The sequence below is a fragment of the Mytilus galloprovincialis genome, chromosome 12, assembly GCF_965363235.1.
Source record: "Mytilus galloprovincialis chromosome 12, xbMytGall1.hap1.1, whole genome shotgun sequence".
Lineage (NCBI taxonomy): Eukaryota > Metazoa > Mollusca > Bivalvia > Mytilida > Mytilidae > Mytilus > Mytilus galloprovincialis.
Window position 1 is genome coordinate 36793802 of NC_134849.1, and position 19663 is coordinate 36813464.

The 19663-nt window shown below is 32.2% G+C and overlaps 2 protein-coding genes across 2 annotated transcripts in view; one reads left to right on the forward strand and one right to left on the reverse strand.

The window, feature by feature from the left end:
• Positions 1–4737: 4737 nt before the first annotated feature.
• On the reverse strand, positions 4738–14166 carry LOC143053409 (proteasome inhibitor PI31 subunit-like). Its single transcript, XM_076226209.1, has 7 exons — positions 14009–14166; positions 10706–10855; positions 9814–9893; positions 8125–8316; positions 6468–6617; positions 5259–5318; positions 4738–4866 (listed from the first exon to the last, which is right to left on the reverse strand). Exons 1-7 carry the CDS (start codon positions 14138–14140, stop codon positions 4815–4817), a joined length of 816 nt encoding a protein of 271 aa, XP_076082324.1. The 5' UTR covers positions 14141–14166; the 3' UTR covers positions 4738–4814.
• LOC143053408 (tRNA (guanine(10)-N(2))-methyltransferase TRMT11-like) overlaps positions 14162–19663 on the forward strand; it is a 54365-nt gene continuing 48863 nt past the window's right edge. The window contains exons 1-2 of the mRNA XM_076226208.1: positions 14162–14301; positions 19326–19403. Of these exons, the coding sequence (XP_076082323.1) occupies positions 14203–14301; positions 19326–19403 (177 nt within the window). The 5' untranslated portion in view covers positions 14162–14202. The remainder of the gene's footprint in view (positions 14302–19325; positions 19404–19663) is intronic.

Genomic DNA, 19663 nt, shown 5'->3' on the forward strand with positions numbered 1-19663 from the left:
GTCTACATTAAGGTCCATTTTGAAAGGGTCCAAAATTAAACTAAGTTTGATTTTAACAAAAATTAAATTCTTGGGCTTATTTGATATGCTTTATCTAAATATGTACTTTGATTTTTGATTATGGGCCCAGTTTTCAAGTTGGTCCAAATCAGGATTCCATATCAAGTATTGTGCAATAGCAAGAAATTTTCAATTGCACAGTATTGCACAATAGCAAGAAATATCTAATTGCACAATATTGTGCAATAGCAATTAATTTTCAATTGGAGTTATCTTTCTTTGTATAGAATAGTAGTTGATAATATATGTTGGAAATTTGCCAGACATGACTATGATGTCATTTTCTATTTTTATTTGCCAATAACTTTATGTAAATAACTTCATTGGAAATTTGCCAATATAAAATGTTGCTGATGAAGTTTTTTTTTTATTGTTTTATACAATAAACAATGTATATTCACTTTTACTACCAACCAATCTTTACCATTCAGTGATAAGAAGCACTTTATTTTACATTTTAATATTTTATGATGTATTTAAAAGAGTAGTTATTGTTGCAAACTCCATTAGAAATTTGAATTGATATCAGTTTTGGAAAAAGGGAAACGGGGATGTGAAAAAAAGGGGGGGGGGTTTAAATTTTTCTCATTTCAGATTTCATAAATAAAAAGAAAATTTCTTCAAACATTTTTTTGAGAGGATTAATATTCAACAGCATAGTGAATTGCTCAAAGGCAAAAAAAAACTTTTAAGTTCATTAGACCACATTCATTCTGTGTCAGAAACCTATGCTGTGTCAACTATTTAATTTTAGATTTAAAAAGTTTGAAGAAGAAATCTTTAATTGATTTGTAAAATCTTGACATTTGTTTTGTGTAAAAAAAAACCATGTAATGTCAAAAATTTGATCACAATCCAAATTCAGAGCTGTATCACGCTTGAATGTTTTGTCCATACTTGCCCCATCTGTTCAGAGTTCGACCTCTGCGGTCGTATAAAGCTGCGCCCTGCAGAGCACCTGGTATAAATCATGTAAATGAGATCTCAAAAATATTTTGTGAAGGAAAAACACTGTTGAATTTATGAATACAAGTTTTTATTATTGCAAAGCTGAAACTTACCAACTTTGTCTTTAAAAAAACAACATTGTAATGATTTTCTTTATTAACAGTATAGTGTATATTTCCAAACTCAAGTCAGTATTTGGATGAACTTGAAGCTACATATGTATACCCCATATTTAAAGATTTGTTAAATTTTAATTAGCTCAAATGTAATATACACCTTTAGGGCTATTCCATTACAATAATGTGGGAGGGTAGGAAGGGACTTTCAAAATATCCCTTCAACCAAGAACCAATTTTTAGATAATTTTGCATAATTGTAATAGACCTCTACTGAAAAAAAGACGCATGACCCACATTTAATATTTTGAACTTCCCTTCCTATCCTCCCACATTCATTTTAGTGGAATAGCCCTTATCAAATATACTGCTAAAAATATCTTGTACAGTATAGTGAACAATGGGATGATGCAATATTGAGATTGATTTGTGTTAATCAGATTTAAATATAGATTCTGTGTCCACGCTTTGTCCACAAGGATCTTACAACACCCTATTCTACTTTCTGTTCAGGGGATCTTTTCACAAAAAAAAACTTGCCATTAAACTAGAGTTGGTCATAAGTTATACTGAAAAAGATATAAAAATAAAAGTACTGAATTCCAATGAAAATTTGAAACGGAATAATTATAATCAAGTGGCAATATCAAAAGCTCAAATGAATGGAAAACTTTCATTTTCCTTACTTGTTAAAGGCATTTTCTTATGTAGAAAATGATGGATTGAACCTGGTTTTATAGCTAGCTAAACATCTCACTTTTATGACAGTTGAATAAAAATTCCATTATTTTGACAACAATGTGAACAAAACATAGACCGAATAGGTATAAATGTTCATGACTTAAACATTTTTCAAGTAAGACTTTTTGTGAAATAAGAGTGGCAGGTTATTATAACATCAGCCAATGCTTTCAAAATTTTGAAGGTGTATCATCACAACAATACTATGGAATCCCAAAAAATAACTTTAAAACAGAAAGTAGAACCCAGTTTTGTCAGATCCTCAAAGGGTGGACACAGGATCTGTGTTTTAATCAGATTGGATTTGTGTAGAATTATGTATTGATCTTTGTTATAAATTGTTTTCTTTATTAAAGCATAGTTTTATTTTTGTTTTGTTTATTCAGTAGTACTGTATTCAGTGTTACAACGGAAATGTGTTTTCCCTGCAACTTGTGGCAGAAAGCGAAACAATTGGATCTATAGTGGTTCAGCAGAGGCAGCTTTAACTACTTAAGAGGTTTGACATTTCAGGTAGAAAAACTGGATGCTTCATCATGTTCATACTGTGTATATAGATGCCTTATATTGTTAAGTTTATGACTGGTATAAATCATGTTTTTTGCCCTCAACCACATTTTTCATGGTACTATTAAGGTAGTTCACTTCTCAGTTTCAAAGTAATTAACTTTTTAAAACACTAGTTTATATTGATAGGGGATTAATAAAGGAATCAACAGAGCAAAAAAAATATATAGGTCACCGTGCTTGTTTTCGAGATATTAGCCATTAAAATTTTGGCGGTAAAATATTCTCTCTTGACTTTTCATAGCTTTAGTATTGACATAGTGAAGTTCTCAAAAACTGTTAAAAAGTAATTAAAATTTTATAAGACTTTTACAGATGGCTTATTATTGTACATGTAAAAGATTTACAAAAAGAAAAATGGGGGTCACCGGGCAAATTTTTGCAAGGCATTCAAATGGATAAAACCAGAGGATTCCGAAAATCTGACAAAATATCCAAAACGTGACAAGCCAGCTTCCTTAATACTTCAAAAAGTGCTGTTGTATTGTTATTCTTACTAATAGTAATAGGATAACTGTATTTGGTATCTGCATACCTTGTTAGGCCCTCATGTCTGTTATACAATTTTACTTGACCTCAACCTTATTTCATGGATCAGTGAACAAGGTTAAGATGGTATGGTTATATTTCAGATACTATCAGCAATATATTTACTATATTTAGTGTATATAAAAAATGTAATGTGTACATGTCAAACTGGCAGGTGTCATATGACCTTGACCTCATTTTCATGGTTGATTGGATAGTATTTAGCTTTGGTTTTGTGTATTTCCCCAATATATTAAGCAATAGGTAAATTATATTTAGTGTATGGAACATTTTGTAGGGTGTACAGGATTCATATGACCATGACCTTATTTTCATGGTTCATTGGTCAGTAATAAGTTTCGTAATTTTGTCAGTTTATCAGATGCTATAAACAATGCAATAGGTCAACTATATTTTGTGTATAAATGATTGTAAGATGTGCATGTATGTCTGGCAGGGTTCATATGACCTTTACCTCATTTTCGATACAACTGTCATACAAGTGAGAGGTTTAGCTAGCTATAAAACCAGGTTCAATCCACCATTTTCTACATAAGAAAATGCCTGTACCAAGTCAGGAATATGACAGTTGTTATCCATTTGTTTGATGTGTTTGAACTTTTGATTTTGCCATTTGATTGGGGACTTTCCTTTTTGAATTTTCCTTAGAGTTCAGTATTTTTGTGATTTTACTTTTTATTTTCATGCTTCATTGGTCAATGTTAAGATTTTGGTTTGTCTGTTTCTCCGGTACTGTAAGCAATATGACCACTTTATTTGGTGTATGGAATGATTGTAAGTCGTCCATGTCTGTCTGGTATGGCTCCTCAGACTGTGATGTCATTTTCATTTAACATTGATAATGTTGAGTGTATGTGATGCTTGTAGTAAAACCTTCTAAATAAAGGAAAACAGGCAAGACATTTCAGCATGTACACTCTTGTCTTATTAATTGGTCGGTTCATGACCGTAAGATTTTCCTTAAAGTACTTAAGCAATGTATATTTCAAATGTATATAGGGAGCAAGTTCCATATCAGGAAAGTCGCCTCCCAAAACATCAATATAATAATATAATAATAATGTATATAGATGTGGTAATATTGCAAATGAGACAACTGTCCACCAGATACCAAAAGACTTGGAAATTAAGCAACTGTAGGTCACTGTACTGGCTTCAACAATGACCAAAACCCATACCCTATAGCAAGAATATGTGGCTATAAAAGGCCTGAATTGACATCTGTGTACTATGATGTTATGCTATTGTTTCAGAAAAACGTTTAATTCCGCTGCAAATGTTTGCACCTGTCCTAAGTCAGGAATCTGATGTACAGTAGTTTTCGTTTGTTTATGTAATTTATACGTGTTTCTCGTTTTTTAATTTTATATAGATTAGACCGTTAGTTTTCCCGTTTGAATGGTTTTACACTAGTAATTTTGAGGCCCTTTATAGCTTGTTGTTCGGCGTGAGCCAAGGCTCCGTGTTAAAAGCCGTAAGTTGACCTATAATGGTTTACTTTTTTAAATTGTTATTTGGATGGAGAGTTGTCTAATTGGCACTCACACCACATCTTCCTATATCTACTATGGACACACTCTTGTTTTTATTGGAAACAAGTTATATGAAGTTCCATACAAATATTCCCAAGACTTAAGTGTTTCAAATGAAGTACTATATAAAGGATTCAAAAGAAAAGGATTGAAGTAAATATAGATACTGAGCGGAGTAAAACAGTTTCCTTGACACTGTTGTCACAAGAAAACAACTTATATACTATAATCAACTATAACTTTAATAAGGAATTTAACATGAATACAACCAATAAAATGTCTTGTTTTTAGCAGATCTCTCTCACATAAACATGTCATCATATCCTGGTGGTGGCAGGTGATCAGGATCAGGTCTGAAATAGACAATATGTTTCAATAAAACACATAGCAGGGTTCAATATCTGGGACAAAACTAGACATTTTAAGTTCAATATCTGGGACAAAACTAGACATTTTAAAAGTTTTTATACATAAATACTTATATATAGCACCCTTGTAAGAAATAGTAAGAAATATCGTTGACTTATATCCAGACTTTTTATATATAGCATATATTTTTTTTATCTTTTTTTTCTTGAAGATTATTCCAAAATATAAGAATTGAATGCTGGTTATCATGTTTATATAAAAAAAAGAATTCAAGAAATCAGAAGAGTGATTAATTTTTTGGATGAAGAACTTTCAATGTTCATGCACAATACAGAAATATCCTTAACTAATAAATTTTTAACATAGGAAAACTCACCCTGGACCAGTTCCAGGTGGACCAAAGGGATCAAATCGAGCACCAGGTGGAACGGCTCCTCTGAAAAAAAAATTAATAATTTATATCAGTAGCATAATATTTCCGCCACAAATTTTGATTTCAATAATTACCGGTAAGGTGGTACCTAACACTACAGGGAGATAACTCTGTAAAATCAGCTAAACATTTTAATTACATTGTGTTGTTAAGGGAATATTAAGCTTCTCAATGATCAAAACAAGTGTTTGTCAAACTGCTATATAACCAGCGTAATTTTTCTGATAAAACCGTTGGTTCTAATTTTTTGAAATTTTTATATTTTTGTAAAAGGGTCAAAGTAAATACTTTGTCAAAATTTTAAGAAAAATTAAACGAGCCAAATTAATTTTAGTTGAAGTGTTGGGTACCACCTTAATACATGAAAGTAATATAGGAAAACCAATGATCTGATTCTAGAACATGTCAGTTGGCTTTATATAAACATGACATGTTCCAGATTTAAACACATGGGAGGAGGGTCATAGTACTCAAATTAATAAATTATGAATGGTTGCATTTTCTTCAGAATTTTGTAAGAAAAGCAAAATGAAAATTTCCTGTTATTGGTGGTTTGGGGTCTAAAAAATTTGTCTCTAATCCCCAATGCATTTAAATTTTGAACAGCCCTAATGGAAACTCCAGTAATGACTCAGATTAAAAATCAAAAATAGCAGATGCACAACTGCATGTCCTGTGTAAAATAACTTGTGTAAGTAAGGTTGAAAAAGTGCCCATGATTAACAATTATGTGTGACACCTTTAAAAAAAATTTACACCAAGGGAATGGTACCTGGTACCTAAATTTTATTGCTGTTCAACTGAATTTGACAGAGAGAAATTTTAAAAGTCTGTCAATTGGCCGTTTCAGAATCTAAAGGACTATGGGTAATTGCATTGTCCGTACCCCAAAATGAAAATTACGTTACGTCATTGGTTGAATTTCGATTGTTTAGGATGTTTTAAACCAATCACCACGCTTTGGTGTACACTTTTGAAAATATTACCCAGAATGCATTAGATTCTGAAACGGTGAATTTTAGTGTATAAATTTTGATTGATGATTGCTCATCATTGTATCTGCACAAAAAAGGCTATATCACAAAAAAATACAAAATAAAGACTTGCTGCATTAAAATATTTCACTCTTTAATTTTCTACTGGTTACATTACCTTGGTAATCTACCAGGAAGACCAGCACTAGGATCTGGTCCCCCTCTTCTACCACCCGGATGGAACGGATCAAACACCATACCTCCTCCAGTTCTACCAAAGGGGTCAAGGTCACCTCTACCGACTGAAAATGGATCATCTGGATCATTCCTATAAATAGATTATCACTTAATAGCAGCTGTCACTATTCTGATTTTCTTTATTTAGCAAATTGAAATTTAATAACAAAGAGATATTTCGAGCAATGTCATTTTCAAACTATTCCTCTAACCTTTTTTTAACAATTTAAAATAAGTTTTAATTTTGTGTTGCTACAAACTGACAGACAGATAGATATAGGAAGATGTGGTGTGAGTGCCAATGAGATAACTCTCCATCCAAATAACAAGTTAAAAAAAAGTAAACCATTATAGGTCAATGTACGGCCTTCAACACGGAGCCTTGGCTCACACCAAACAACAAGCTATAAAGGGCCTCAAAATTACTAGTGTAAAATCATTCAAACGGGAAAACCAACGGTCTGATAATCTATATAAAATTTTTAAAAAATGAGAAATGAGAAACACGTATAAATTACATAAACAAACGACAACTACTGTACATCAGATTCCTGACTTAGGACAGGTGCAAACATTTGCAGCGGGATTAAATGTTTTAATGGATGGAAACCTTCTCCTTTTTTCTGAAACAATAGCATAACATCACAACATAGAAAAACACAGATACACAAACCAGCCAACATAAATGTTTCACTTCTCTACTTCTATAGTTGGGACATATAACACCTAAGAATTACAAATAAATATATCTGCCCCACATCTTCTCAATTTCTTTCTCTGACAATCCCAAACTTTTGGTCCTGAAATAGGGGAATTGGGTTTAAAAAGCTAATTTCCTAGGGGAAGTGCTGCCCAAATTTTTTTTAGGTTTGGACTTAGTTTTTTTTTCAGGGGTATTTTAAAAGGGGGTAAACTATTAAAGGCTGATAAAAACTCACACAATAATCTTGAAAATTGTCAAATGGTCTTAAGCAATGAACAAAGTGTCCATGCCTTTAAACAAAACCGAGACAGCAATGAAGCATAATATTAAAAAAAAAAAAAAAAAAAAAATCCCTTCCTACCGTCCCTTAAAAATTTCAAGGGGGTGATCGGAAACACATTATTTTTTTAGGCCTTAAATTCATGCATGTAATTTTGTTTATGGATCCCGACTTCATCGGCAAGAATTTTAGTGTTTCTTAGGGAGACCAATGAAAAGTACTGAACTTAAATTTGTTCCAGCTTTTTAAAAACGACGTAGTTCTAAAAACACTTCATTTAAATACTTTTATAGAATTACTTTGTTATGTTATGTTGTCTAATTAAATAGGAAAAAGTTCAATGCATAAAGTAAATTTGTAACTTTGGAATACATGGTCCACCTGTACCAACAAATTCCACAAAAATTGGTATCTAAGAAATCATAATGAATCAGCAATATTGTTTTTATGATTGATTTGATTTTTTGTGTTTTAATGCCACTTTAAGCACCGCTTTTGGGTTATTTCAAGGCGGCCAGTTTTTATTGTTGGAGGAAGCCACAGTGCCAGGTTGTTTTTATGTATAATGGTCTAACATGAAACCTTGACATAGCAACAATAACCCTTCAAACTCACCATCCAGGAACAGGTTGTCTATGTGGATGTCTAGGTGGCACACGTAAAGGGTCATGGTCATCATGTAACCTTGACCTCTGTGGCCTTGAACTTGAAGGTTCAGATGAACTTCCTGACCTTGAGGATTTTGTTATTTCATCAATTATCTCTTTCTTTAACTGCTTTGTAAGCTTGTCCAAATGTTTAAATGCTCTGAAATAGACAGATTCATTTAAAATCAATTTATTTCTGTATTTATTTGCCAAATTTAACAACTTTATCATAACGTAAATGTTGACTAAAGAACTGATATTTTTTTCATTTGAATTTTTTCACATTTTGCCATGTTCCGTCTTTTACAAGATATTTAATGAATTGGCTTTCACTTATTGTTGATGTATGATGACCTATAGTACACCATTTTAGACTTTGTTTGATAGTAAGTGTCTTACTTCTGTGATCATATTTAAAAGTCAATAGAACATTAAATAGATAGATTTGTGTTAACGAAGATAATACATAGTTAAATCTATATCAAGGAGATTATAAATTGTTAGATCTGGGCCACGTTCAATATCGTAGCTGCTACGTAGTGCTACGTAGATTTTGACTATTGAACGTGTAGCTATAGACTAACTGCTACATAAATATTGAAAGCAGCTACGTAGCCGCTACGTAGCTGCTACGATATTGAACTCAACCCTGTATTAAGGAATATAATTCTACAAATAAGAGAGGATTTTGCCTTAGACAGTTTTATTATCAATGCTTAATTACATTTATGGAAATGTTTGACACAAACCTCCCAGTCATTACATGTGTAACATAAAATATTGTCCCCCATTTCATTATGAACTAGTGTCATTTTCATTATGAACTAGTGTCCTTGTCCATGAAATTTTGTCACCTCCTTCTGGACAATATTTCACTGTGAAATTCTGTTCATGACAATACTTTGAAAATTTCTTTAATCGAATCATTACACAATTAGAAATAGTACACAAGCATGCAGCATGCACATTTTTAGATTTATGACTGAAATTGTTTTGTATAGTAAGGAATTTATATTATTACTAATAGTGAGTTTCAAATTTGCATATAGATACATTACAAATGGTTAATTATAGATTAAAGAACTGTCTAATGTATATTCATTTTATTACAGTTTACTGTACAAATATAAGTAATGAACTGACAATCACTTATTTTGTAAACATATACAAGTGAGGCACGTGTTGCAGGAAAAATATCCTATATACCTTTTCTAACATGAATATATGTTGATAACCTCCCCTTCATGATACAAAATTCCATGACAATCTGTCTATGAAATATTGTATCAATACTCACAAAATATAATCAAAATATAACCTCCCATTAACAGGACATAATTTCATAGTATTTATCTGTGAAATATTGTCAATTCACACAAAATATAACCTCCCTTTAACAAGACAAAATTCCATAGCATTCATCTGTGAAATATTGTCTTTATACAGACAAAATTTCGCTATGAAAATTTTTCCTACTCTGGACATTTTTCCATAGACGAGGACAATATTTCATGATATATATATATATATATAGTTATGAAATATAGTCTTGTGGTACAATATTTCCTAGGACAATATTTTGCTTTACATATGTGCCTATAGCAGGTCAAAAGATTACAGGTCACCAGTTGTACAGCTTTACTGTTCTGATACTTACTCATCAAAAGAGGACAGGTCACCAGTTGTATAGTCTGTTGTGCTGATATTTATACTTGTCACCTTCTCAGATTTAATATCCTAAAAACTCAATGAACAATTTAAGTTATAAATACATGAACTTAGAAAAATTAAACTTAACTTTTTGATTCTACATGTTCTAGGAGTCTTAATAGCAAAATAGTGTATACAAAAATGCTACTTTCATGTCTTGTTTCAAAATTTGTCACTAATTTACAGCTGACTTTGTGGTATGGGTAGCTCATCATTGATGGCAAAACTGTGATCTTCAAGTAGTATAAATGCTAAAATCCATGTTACTTTGACATTGGCAGACATGATGGCAAGTCAAGTCTCATGGCAATCATTCAACACTTTCTTATTGTATATTACCGGTATGCTTTATTTCAACTTAATAAATATGACAATTGACAACACATATATCAGGTGTGTGTTTAGAATTTTGGAACAATCAATATATAATAAAAATGCAATCCAACCCTTTACATTTCTATAATTGTAAAATTTCAGCATGACCTGTCATGGCTCACAGTCAAACAGAACAAAACGTTTGCATGTAATCCAACATGTTTACAGATGAAAACTACATGAACAAATGACAGCGCTAAACTATTTTTAGACAGCAACTTTATAATTTTATTGCAATAATTCATGAATAACAGTCAATTAAATTACTGTATTTGAACGCAATGCAGTGCCATTGCAATATGTAACTTGACCATTGAGGTATGTGAATAATTATTATGATGTAGTATTTATTTCAGGAATTAAATATTGTGACTAAATTCGTAAGTAATATTTAAACATGCCAATTAGGGACCGCATTACATTAATTTTTACTTGTACTAGTAAATAAAATTTAATATACTAACCATGAAATGGACCAGTAAATCTTCGTCAACTCTCATAATCTTTAGTATGTGGACTTTTTCTGATGAATCCTTGTATCTCAGGGTATACATGTCTTGATTAGCATTCCAACCATTTGGTAACATTTCACTCTTCTTCTGATTCTTTGCTTTCTGACAATCAATGACAATAGTATAAAATAATAAACATGATAAATAGTTCTATATCAGAGATAAATTAAATTTAACTATACATGTTATAAATTTGATTACTTTTGTTAAGACAATCCTTTCCTGCAGTCATAGTAATTTCATCAGTTCTTTTGAAGTAAATTATATGACTATTCTACCCTAGGCACTTCTTCTCAATTATATAAAGACACAAGTGTGAGGGTACATGGATACACAAGATTATGATATGTCTTATACTAGATATTCAACACACCAGAATGAATATGGAATTACATAAATACTTAAATTTAATATTTCAATTTTAGCATATATGCAATGATATGTGGGGTAAACCTCAATGTTATTGTAACCCCAAACAAAATGTAAACATGGTAAAGCAATCACATCCAGGCAGTGGCAAATATTTCATGAATGTTATGGATGAGAAGCCTTCAATGATGGACAATTGCAAGTTTCTGTATCATACATCTATGTTCAATGTCTAAGATTTAAGGAAAGATCTAAGATACGGTACATTAGAGTGTGAAAGTGTTGATCATGTTGATGATTATATAACAAGTATTATAGATTCAATCATGATCATGATTTTCATGATTTGTTGACTGTTTTAATATGGAACATCTGTCATGTCTGTGTAACAGATGACCAAATTTATGTTCAAATTGTAGTAGCATAAGGCAGATTTTACAGTATTGTGTTCTGTCTCCTACTTTCATGTTGCTAACGTGACGGAGACAAAAATAAGTAACGTTAGCGACATTTGGACATGTAACATGAGCAACAACATCTTTAAAAGTTCAAATGTATGCACACAGTGATGTTTAATATATGCCTGGAGTAATAAAATTGTACAGTCTGGTTTAGAATTTCTAAATATACAGAATGTCATTTGCAGGTGTACTTTATATCAAATGAATACACATGAAACCAATTCGTAATAGTAACATTAGCAACATCTACTATCATGACATTACGTTTTGTTGCGAACGTCTTTTTGATGGACGGAATACATTTAAGGTCCTCTTGTAACGATATTACATACAACTAACCTTCTTTGCTACCCCATCATGTGAAGGAACTGACTCCGAATCTAATTCTGCAAAGGGCGATATCGTAACTCCTATACAGGAGAGTTACAGATCTAAATATATGTTGCTCACGTGACACTGATTTGGACGGAAACCTCAAGTAGTAACGTTCGCAAAAAATAAAACAGCCAATGATATTGATTCCTCAAGTCCTTTGACCCCCTTACGTCATCCAAATTTAATATGATTGCTATTTTCAATTATTTATAAAACCCGGGATAAAAATAACTACAATTGCCTGTCTGAGAACCAACAAGAAAATTGCGATCGTGACATACCACAATGGACGGAAAAGACGTGACGTTAGCAACAATATTATTAAATTACCTTTTTTAGCCTTTACCAATAAAAATCTGCCTTAAAGTTATGATTAAAACACAAAAGAAGACTTTTTATTAAAATATAAGTCCATGTGATAAGGCTCAACTTATAAATAATACTTCAAAATTCCACTCCAAATAAGCTGGATGTCAGTAAAGTAGGTCATGATGTCTATTCCATGTCCAATATTTTGAAATTGAAAACCCTCTAATTCTAACAAAAAACACAAGCACAGAGTAATTTTTATTTTTATTTACTCAGAAAGACACATTTTATTCAATAACATAATGCATTACTCCATTACACAGTCTGTTTCACAGTTTCAGCAATTGCTTTTTTGATGGATACAAAAAAACAATAATTCCTTCTTATTGTAAAATCTGCCATAATGGCAATGTCCTCTCATCTTGATTGTGATAGGAATCTGAATAACCAGGAGGAACCAAACAATAATTGTACTAATTTCCATCAGCAACACTACATTGGGAAAATATTCAGTCAGGGATATATAACTCTTTAGGGTTATTACACATATTACAGGAAAATAACATACATTTGTTATTGTCATGATTGTGGACAAAAAAATCAAAGAACTGTGATAACATATGTACTATGTTACATGTTTCAAAGGGACAATATACATCATTAGTTTAGTTAATATGTATAAAAGTTCTATTGATACTACTTTTTGCTATATGTATACTTAACTATTTAAAGATATAACAGTTAATAGTTTGCCAATTTTGCATAGTCCTACATGTTATTACAGAAAAAATATGCCTGTAATAACTTAAGGGTGTTATCACAACTTCTCTATATCACTTCAAAGCATTTGCTCAAACATACATCATGCTTAATTAAAATGTAGTTTAATTTATTGTAAGAAATAATGACCAGAGCATGTAATGAGGTTCTGCGCAAGTTTCTCAATAATTCCCAAGTGTCTTATATAATAAGTTACATTCCTTTAATAACTAAGCCTTGTTATCACAGCTAAGTTTATCTCTTAATAGCCTCAACTCACCATGGTCAATCAAAAATGTATTAATTTAATAAAAAAATTAGTTATCAAGACTATGCATTTAGTTTCTGCGCAAAGTCGCAAGAGTTCCCTAGAGCCCACTATAAATGAAATAATTTTACAAATAACAAGCATATGTTATTACAGATTTAGAAAATTTAAGGTGAAAGTATCTGTAATAACACACTCAAGTTATTACCTGGAATAACCCTATAGAGTTATATCTCTGACTGATATTGAGCAGGATTTTCTTACCTGTCAGAGCACCATAGATTACTGTCATGACAGTTGCATTTCCTGTTGCTCAATCTTTAGCTTTCTATGTCATTAAAAATTGAGTATGGAATATATGTCATGTTACCATGTTCACAGTAACTTGTTTCTGTCCATTGGAAGACCCACTATCAACGTATATTTATGTTGATAGTGGGTCTTCCAATGGATAGAAACAAGTGCCTGTGGACTGGTTACTATAAATTTTCTGTTCTTTGTTGATTTTTTTGTTGCCATGCATAGTCTTAGTTAATGTTGCTGTCAGTTTTTCTTAGGCAGTAGTTCAAATCATTCATTTATTCCTTCTTTGCATATACAGAAGCTTGTCATTGATTGTCCAGTGTTTTATTTTTTCTTAGACAAAATCAAAGAGAAAGTAGAAATAGTAGAAAGTGAAAATAGAATTAATTTTGACAACACCGAAAACAACACCTCATCATCTCCTATTCCACAGCATTTAAATCCACTTGAGATTACATTCCAGTGTATCACTGTCACAAGCGCATCTTGAGACGATCGTAATTGATTAATGACGCTGCAAAATAAGACTTCTTGTCCAGCCATTTTTACTTTTTTTTACATGCAGTTGTCTCCCTTATCTCACTTCCTTTCAGATGTAAACAAAGATGTCAGCTCCCATAAATAAAACATGTTTATCAAATTCTACCAAAATCAATAAGTATCTGTTGCAATTTGCAAATGAACATGTTGATTTCAGACATGCTGTAAGTTTTTCAATCATTCCACATCCTTGTGGTCCTTCTCCAAACACTGACAGACCAAGAAAAAAACCCTCTGAATAAAGCTAGAAATTTGGTTTTCACAGTGAAAATTTGTATGTCCTGTATGCCTTAGAATTTAATCTTAATGCATTTATTGAGTTAAGGAGGGTATGAATGCCCTTTACCTTCAGTTTTCAATCTGTGTAGTATGAGATAACTTAGTTTCCGATTACTCTGACGTCCTACGGCTGTTTTGACAGACAAGCTGGGGCCGTGGGACGTCATAGCTTGTCCCATATCAAAAAGTGGATATTTGTCCGCCCTAAATAGATGCGCTGCTTCGTTGCTTCTGGTGCCAACTAACAGCCTTGGAATTATATAAATCGGGTATCAATTTGTTAATTTTTTATTTATCTCTTCATTTATGTACATGTAAGCTTCACCGACCTGCCACCCTTTATTTTTCCATATTTAAACAGTTTTCACAGGACACTGCTAGCGAGGGTCTCTGTGACTCTGTACATCTACTGTTATGGAATAAAGCGCAAGACAACTGGAACGTTTATAATTATCCTTTTTTTTTATACTGGTTGTCTATGAAGTCAACTAAAATAAACAAAAACAATTGTAATTCCAACTCAGGCCAAATAAAAAAGTATGTGTGGTTTCAGTTACATCTGAAAAAATGTAAGGGTTAAGGTAGGTAGGGATTTTTTTTAATTTTATGTTTTTTTTTTACATTGAGTCTATCAGAGCAACATTCTGACTTTAACATTGCTTAATAATTACATTAGATGTATGTTTCATTATAATACGTTATTCTGATTGGCCAACTGCACATCTCGTGCTATTCCTGAAACAATTGTATTAGACAATAACATTTATCATTCATGATGACACGAGGTCCCACAATAAAGTGCACAGGTAAATTAAAAGAAAACTTGATAAAAATCGTGTTTTCAGGCCAACATTAAAAATATCTTTGTTTCCCCTCACCCGACTGAGGTTTTTAGGGTATGTGTAGGTAGGTAGGCAAATTATTTTATTTTATTCCTTGATATGGTTTTCTATATTGAATTTGTATAAAATTCAACAGGTAAGGCTCAAGTCAAGAAAAGTGGGGTATTCCTTGTATTCTAATTCAGTGTACACCCCAGTTTTCTTGTGTTAAAACAAAACAGTATACAGAGACCTCCTTTTTTCCTATTCATTTAATGTAATGAAATCTACAAAAGCGCATATTCTACTTTTGATAACAATGCTTAATGATAGCATGTGTTTTTTAGTTAAAAAATCAAGTTTATTTCAAGTCAAATTTGATGCATAACTCACAACAAAACAATTCCTTTGTTCACCAATTCATACCTTGGTCATCAATTATGAGATGACAAAAAGATACATGTATGTTAATCACTGGGGAATTAAAATTCAATGAATAAAAATTTTCAATAGAAGTGAACATATTAATTTAGTTATGTTCAGTTACACCTGGATCATGCAGCTTGGTCAATTGATTCCTAAACAAAGATTTGTATGTTTTTTTTCGAGTTCTAGAAAAAAAAACGGCTTCACTTTATATTCATGTTTTGTATTTCCTAAAATACTTTTAATAAGTATTTACGAATTCTACGGATGCAGGTATAACGTTAAAACGTGCCCTTTTGTAATGTTCATGCCATAAATTGAAAAAGGAAATCCCATTTAAACTGGGGTTTTTTTTACACCAGAAAACAGGGACGTTCCCTGAAAGCAGGGAATACATGTATCCCACATTTCCTGACTTGTGCCCAACCTGTTCAAAGACAAAGTAAGTAGTCTAGATAGATTTTAAAGCACGATTCATGGAACAGAGGTTAGATACACAACAAATTAAGATGCAATCAGCGGGTTGAAAGATGCTTCAGATTTTTTTTATTTTCAAAAAAGATCACCCTTGCACAAAAATCGTGTGGCTTTGTTTCCTTGATTCCGAATCATGTAGACGCTTCTTTGCAAAAATTCCTTGATTTGAAACGCTCCTTGACTACAGCATCATAAAGGTATCACCAAAAACCAACGCTCTTTGACTACAGCATCGGAAAGATAACACCAATAACCAACATAACAAAAAAAAATAGTGGACAAGAATGGCCAATAAAATTTTTCGGGTCGCGGTGATTTTACCGGGTCGGTCGTGTGAGGGGAAACAAACAATATTTTATTTTTGGCTTCATGATTCTAGCTAAAATAAAAATGTAATTATAAGTATTGAATGCTTCTTTTTGTAACTTTCTAGGGTTGTAAAAGCGTTGACCGTGCGCACATTTTTAGTATGAAGCGCTTCCGCGCTTCATACAAAATGTACTTCGGTCAACGCTTTTACATCCCAATAAATTTACAAAAAGCAGCATTCAATTCTTAAATGAAAAATGACAATAAAATCTTTAGGGTAGGCTATTTTTAAGCCGAAAAAGTAGGGATGGTAGGGTTACTGGAACCACACATATATTTTTATTTGGCCTCAGACAAAGTCTAAACATGCTAAATGAAAGGTTTTTGACTTTACAAATGATTAATTTGATGTCTACAGAGAAAAAGACAAATCAGAGTGAGACTACACATATATGTTCATGATGTTGGAAAGGAAATTTGACTGTCAATGAGTCAACTCAGAGTGATTGCATCACACATTTTTAGCTCACCTGTCCCGAAGGGACAAGTGAGCTCAGCCATCACTTGGCGTTCGTCGTCGTCCGTCGTCTGTTGTCGTCTGTCGTTGTAAACTATTTCAAGAATCTTCTCCTCTGAAACTACTGGGCCAAATACTTTCAAACTTTAACTGAATGTTCCTTAGGGTATCTAATTTATAAATTGTATCCGAAGTTGTGATCTATCAACAAACATGGTCGCCATTGCTAAAAATAGAACATAGGGGTCAAATGCAGTTTTTGGCTTATAACTCAAAAACCAAAGCATTTAGAGCAAATCTGACATGGGGTAATATTGTTTATCAGGTGAAGATATATCTGCCCTGAAATTTTCAGATGAATCAGACAACCCGTTGTTGGGTTGCTGCCCCTGAATTGGTAATTTTAAGGAAATTTTGCTGTTTTTGTTTATTATCTTGAATATTATTATAGATAGAGATAAACTGTAAACAGGAATAATGTTCAGCAAAGTAAGATTTACAAATAAGTCAACATGACGGAAATGGTCAGTTGACCCCTTTAGGAGTTATTGCCCTTTATAGTCAATTTTTAACCATTTTTCGTAAATCTTAGTAATCTTTTACAAAAATCTTCTCCTCTGAAACTACTGGGCCAAATACTTCCAAACTTTAATTGAATGTTCCTTAGGGTATCTAGTTTGTAAATTGTATCCGAAGTTATGATCTATCAACAAACATGGTCGCCATTGCTAAAAATAGAACATAGGGGTCAAATGCAGTTTTTGGCTTATAACTCAAAAACCAAAGCATTTAGAGCAAATCTGACATGGGATAATATTGTTTATCAGGTCAAGATCTATCTGCCCTGAAATTTTCAGATGAATCAGACAACCGGTTGTTGGGTTGCTGCCCCTGAATTGGTAATTTTAAGGAAATTTTGCTGTTTTTGGTTATTATCTTGAATATTATTATAGATAGAGATAAACTGTAAACAGGAATAATGTTCAGCAAAGTAAGATTTACAAATAAGTCAACATGACGGAAATGGTCAGTTGACCCCTTTAGGAGTTATTGCCCTTTATAGTCAATTTTTAACCATTTTTCGTAAATCTTAGTAATCTTTTACAAAAATCTTCTCCTCTGAAACTACTGGGCCAAATACTTCCAAACTTTAACTGAATGTTCCTTAGGGTATCTAGTTTGTAAATTGTATCAGAAGTTATGATCTATCAACAAACATGGTCGCCATTGCTAAAAATAGAACATAGGGGTCAAATGCAGTTTTTGGCTTATAACTCAAAAACCAAAGCATTTAGAGCAAATCTGACGTGGGTAATATTGTTTATCAGGTCAAGATCTATCTGCCCTGAAATTTTCAGATGAATCAGACAACCTGTTGTTGGGTTGCTGCCCCTGAATTGATAATTTTAAGGAAATTTTGCTGTTTTTGTTTATTATCTTGAATATTATTATAGATAGAAATAAATTGTAAACAGAAATAATGTTCAGCAAAGTAAGATCTTCAATTAAGTCAATTTGACCAAAATTGTCAATTGACCCCTTAAGGAGTTATTGCCCTTTAAAGACTTTTTTCACAATTTGTTCATCATGTTGACTTACTTTAAAAAATCTTCTCCTTTGAAACTGCTGTATCAATTTCAGCCAAACTTAGACTAAATGAGTTTCAGAGTATCTAGTATAAATTTTATATTTTATTTCCTTGTATGTCAAGAAACATAGCTCCTATGGCTAAAATAGAACATAGGAGAAAATGATTATTTTTTTTGGCTTTTGAAGAAAATAGGACGATCCAAAAAACATTTAAATAAATTGAAAAGCCAAAATAATTATTGATGAGAGATTTAACCAAGTCTCAATTTGTAAAAAGTAAAAATTATAAGGTCATTATAAGGCCTTCAACATGGAGCCTTGTCTCACACTGAACAGCAAGCTATGAAAGGCCCCAAATGAGTAAGTGTAAATAATTCAGAAAAACAGGAAACACCCTGTCTAATCTATATGAAAGACGAGAAACACTTATAAATCATAACACCAAACGAACAACCACTCAGGGACGGACCCAGCCATTTGAAAAGGGGGGGGGGGGGGGGGGGGGGTCCCAACCCAGAGTAAAGGGGGGTTCAAACTATATGCTCCCATTCAAATGCATTGATCAGCCAAAACGAAAGGGGGTTCCAACCCCTTAACCCCCCTGGATCCGCCAATGACCACTGAACAACAGACTCCTTACTGATGACAGGTTCAAACAAGTATGAACTACTTGATATAATACATGTACATTTTGTACATTATATGTGTCTATTATAAACAGTCAATATTTATTCATAAAAAATGAATGTGCTATCATTTATTTTTTCAGGAGATAAAAGCCATTAGTGAATTGTTTGGTTTTACTGCAAAACCTCTGGCAGAAGATAAATATAGTTCTAGTCCTGGTGTAAGTCATATTTAAAAAGACTGTAAGTCGAGTTATATTCGTGGATACTTTATTTTGTACTAAGCCCTTTCTAGTCACCTTAAGCAGTGTTAAGCTTTCTGCAATTTTGTTTCAGGAATTTAAAATTTTCTTATTTTTCTTGATGAACATAAATAATGACAAATGATCATGATGATGGAAGACTCAAATTTAATAATTTCACTTTATAAGTCTTGAAAATAAATTTGATCATAAAAGGTATTATTTTAAGTGTCTAAAAT

What these genes read in the sequence shown, in the direction of transcription:
- LOC143053409 (XM_076226209.1), bottom strand. Translation starts at nt 14,140, where the DNA reads ATGGCTGGACAAGAAGTCTTATTTTGCAGCGTCATTAATCAATTACGA. An exon ending in GTGGAATAGGAGATGATGAG is followed by an intron (nt 10,856 to 14,008) that starts GTGTTGTTTTCG and finishes ATTGATTGTCAG; the next exon opens with AAAGCAAAGAATCAGAAGAA. An exon ending in ATTTACTGGTCCATTTCATG is followed by an intron (nt 9,894 to 10,705) that starts GTTAGTATATTA and finishes TTGAGTTTTTAG; the next exon opens with GATATTAAATCTGAGAAGGT.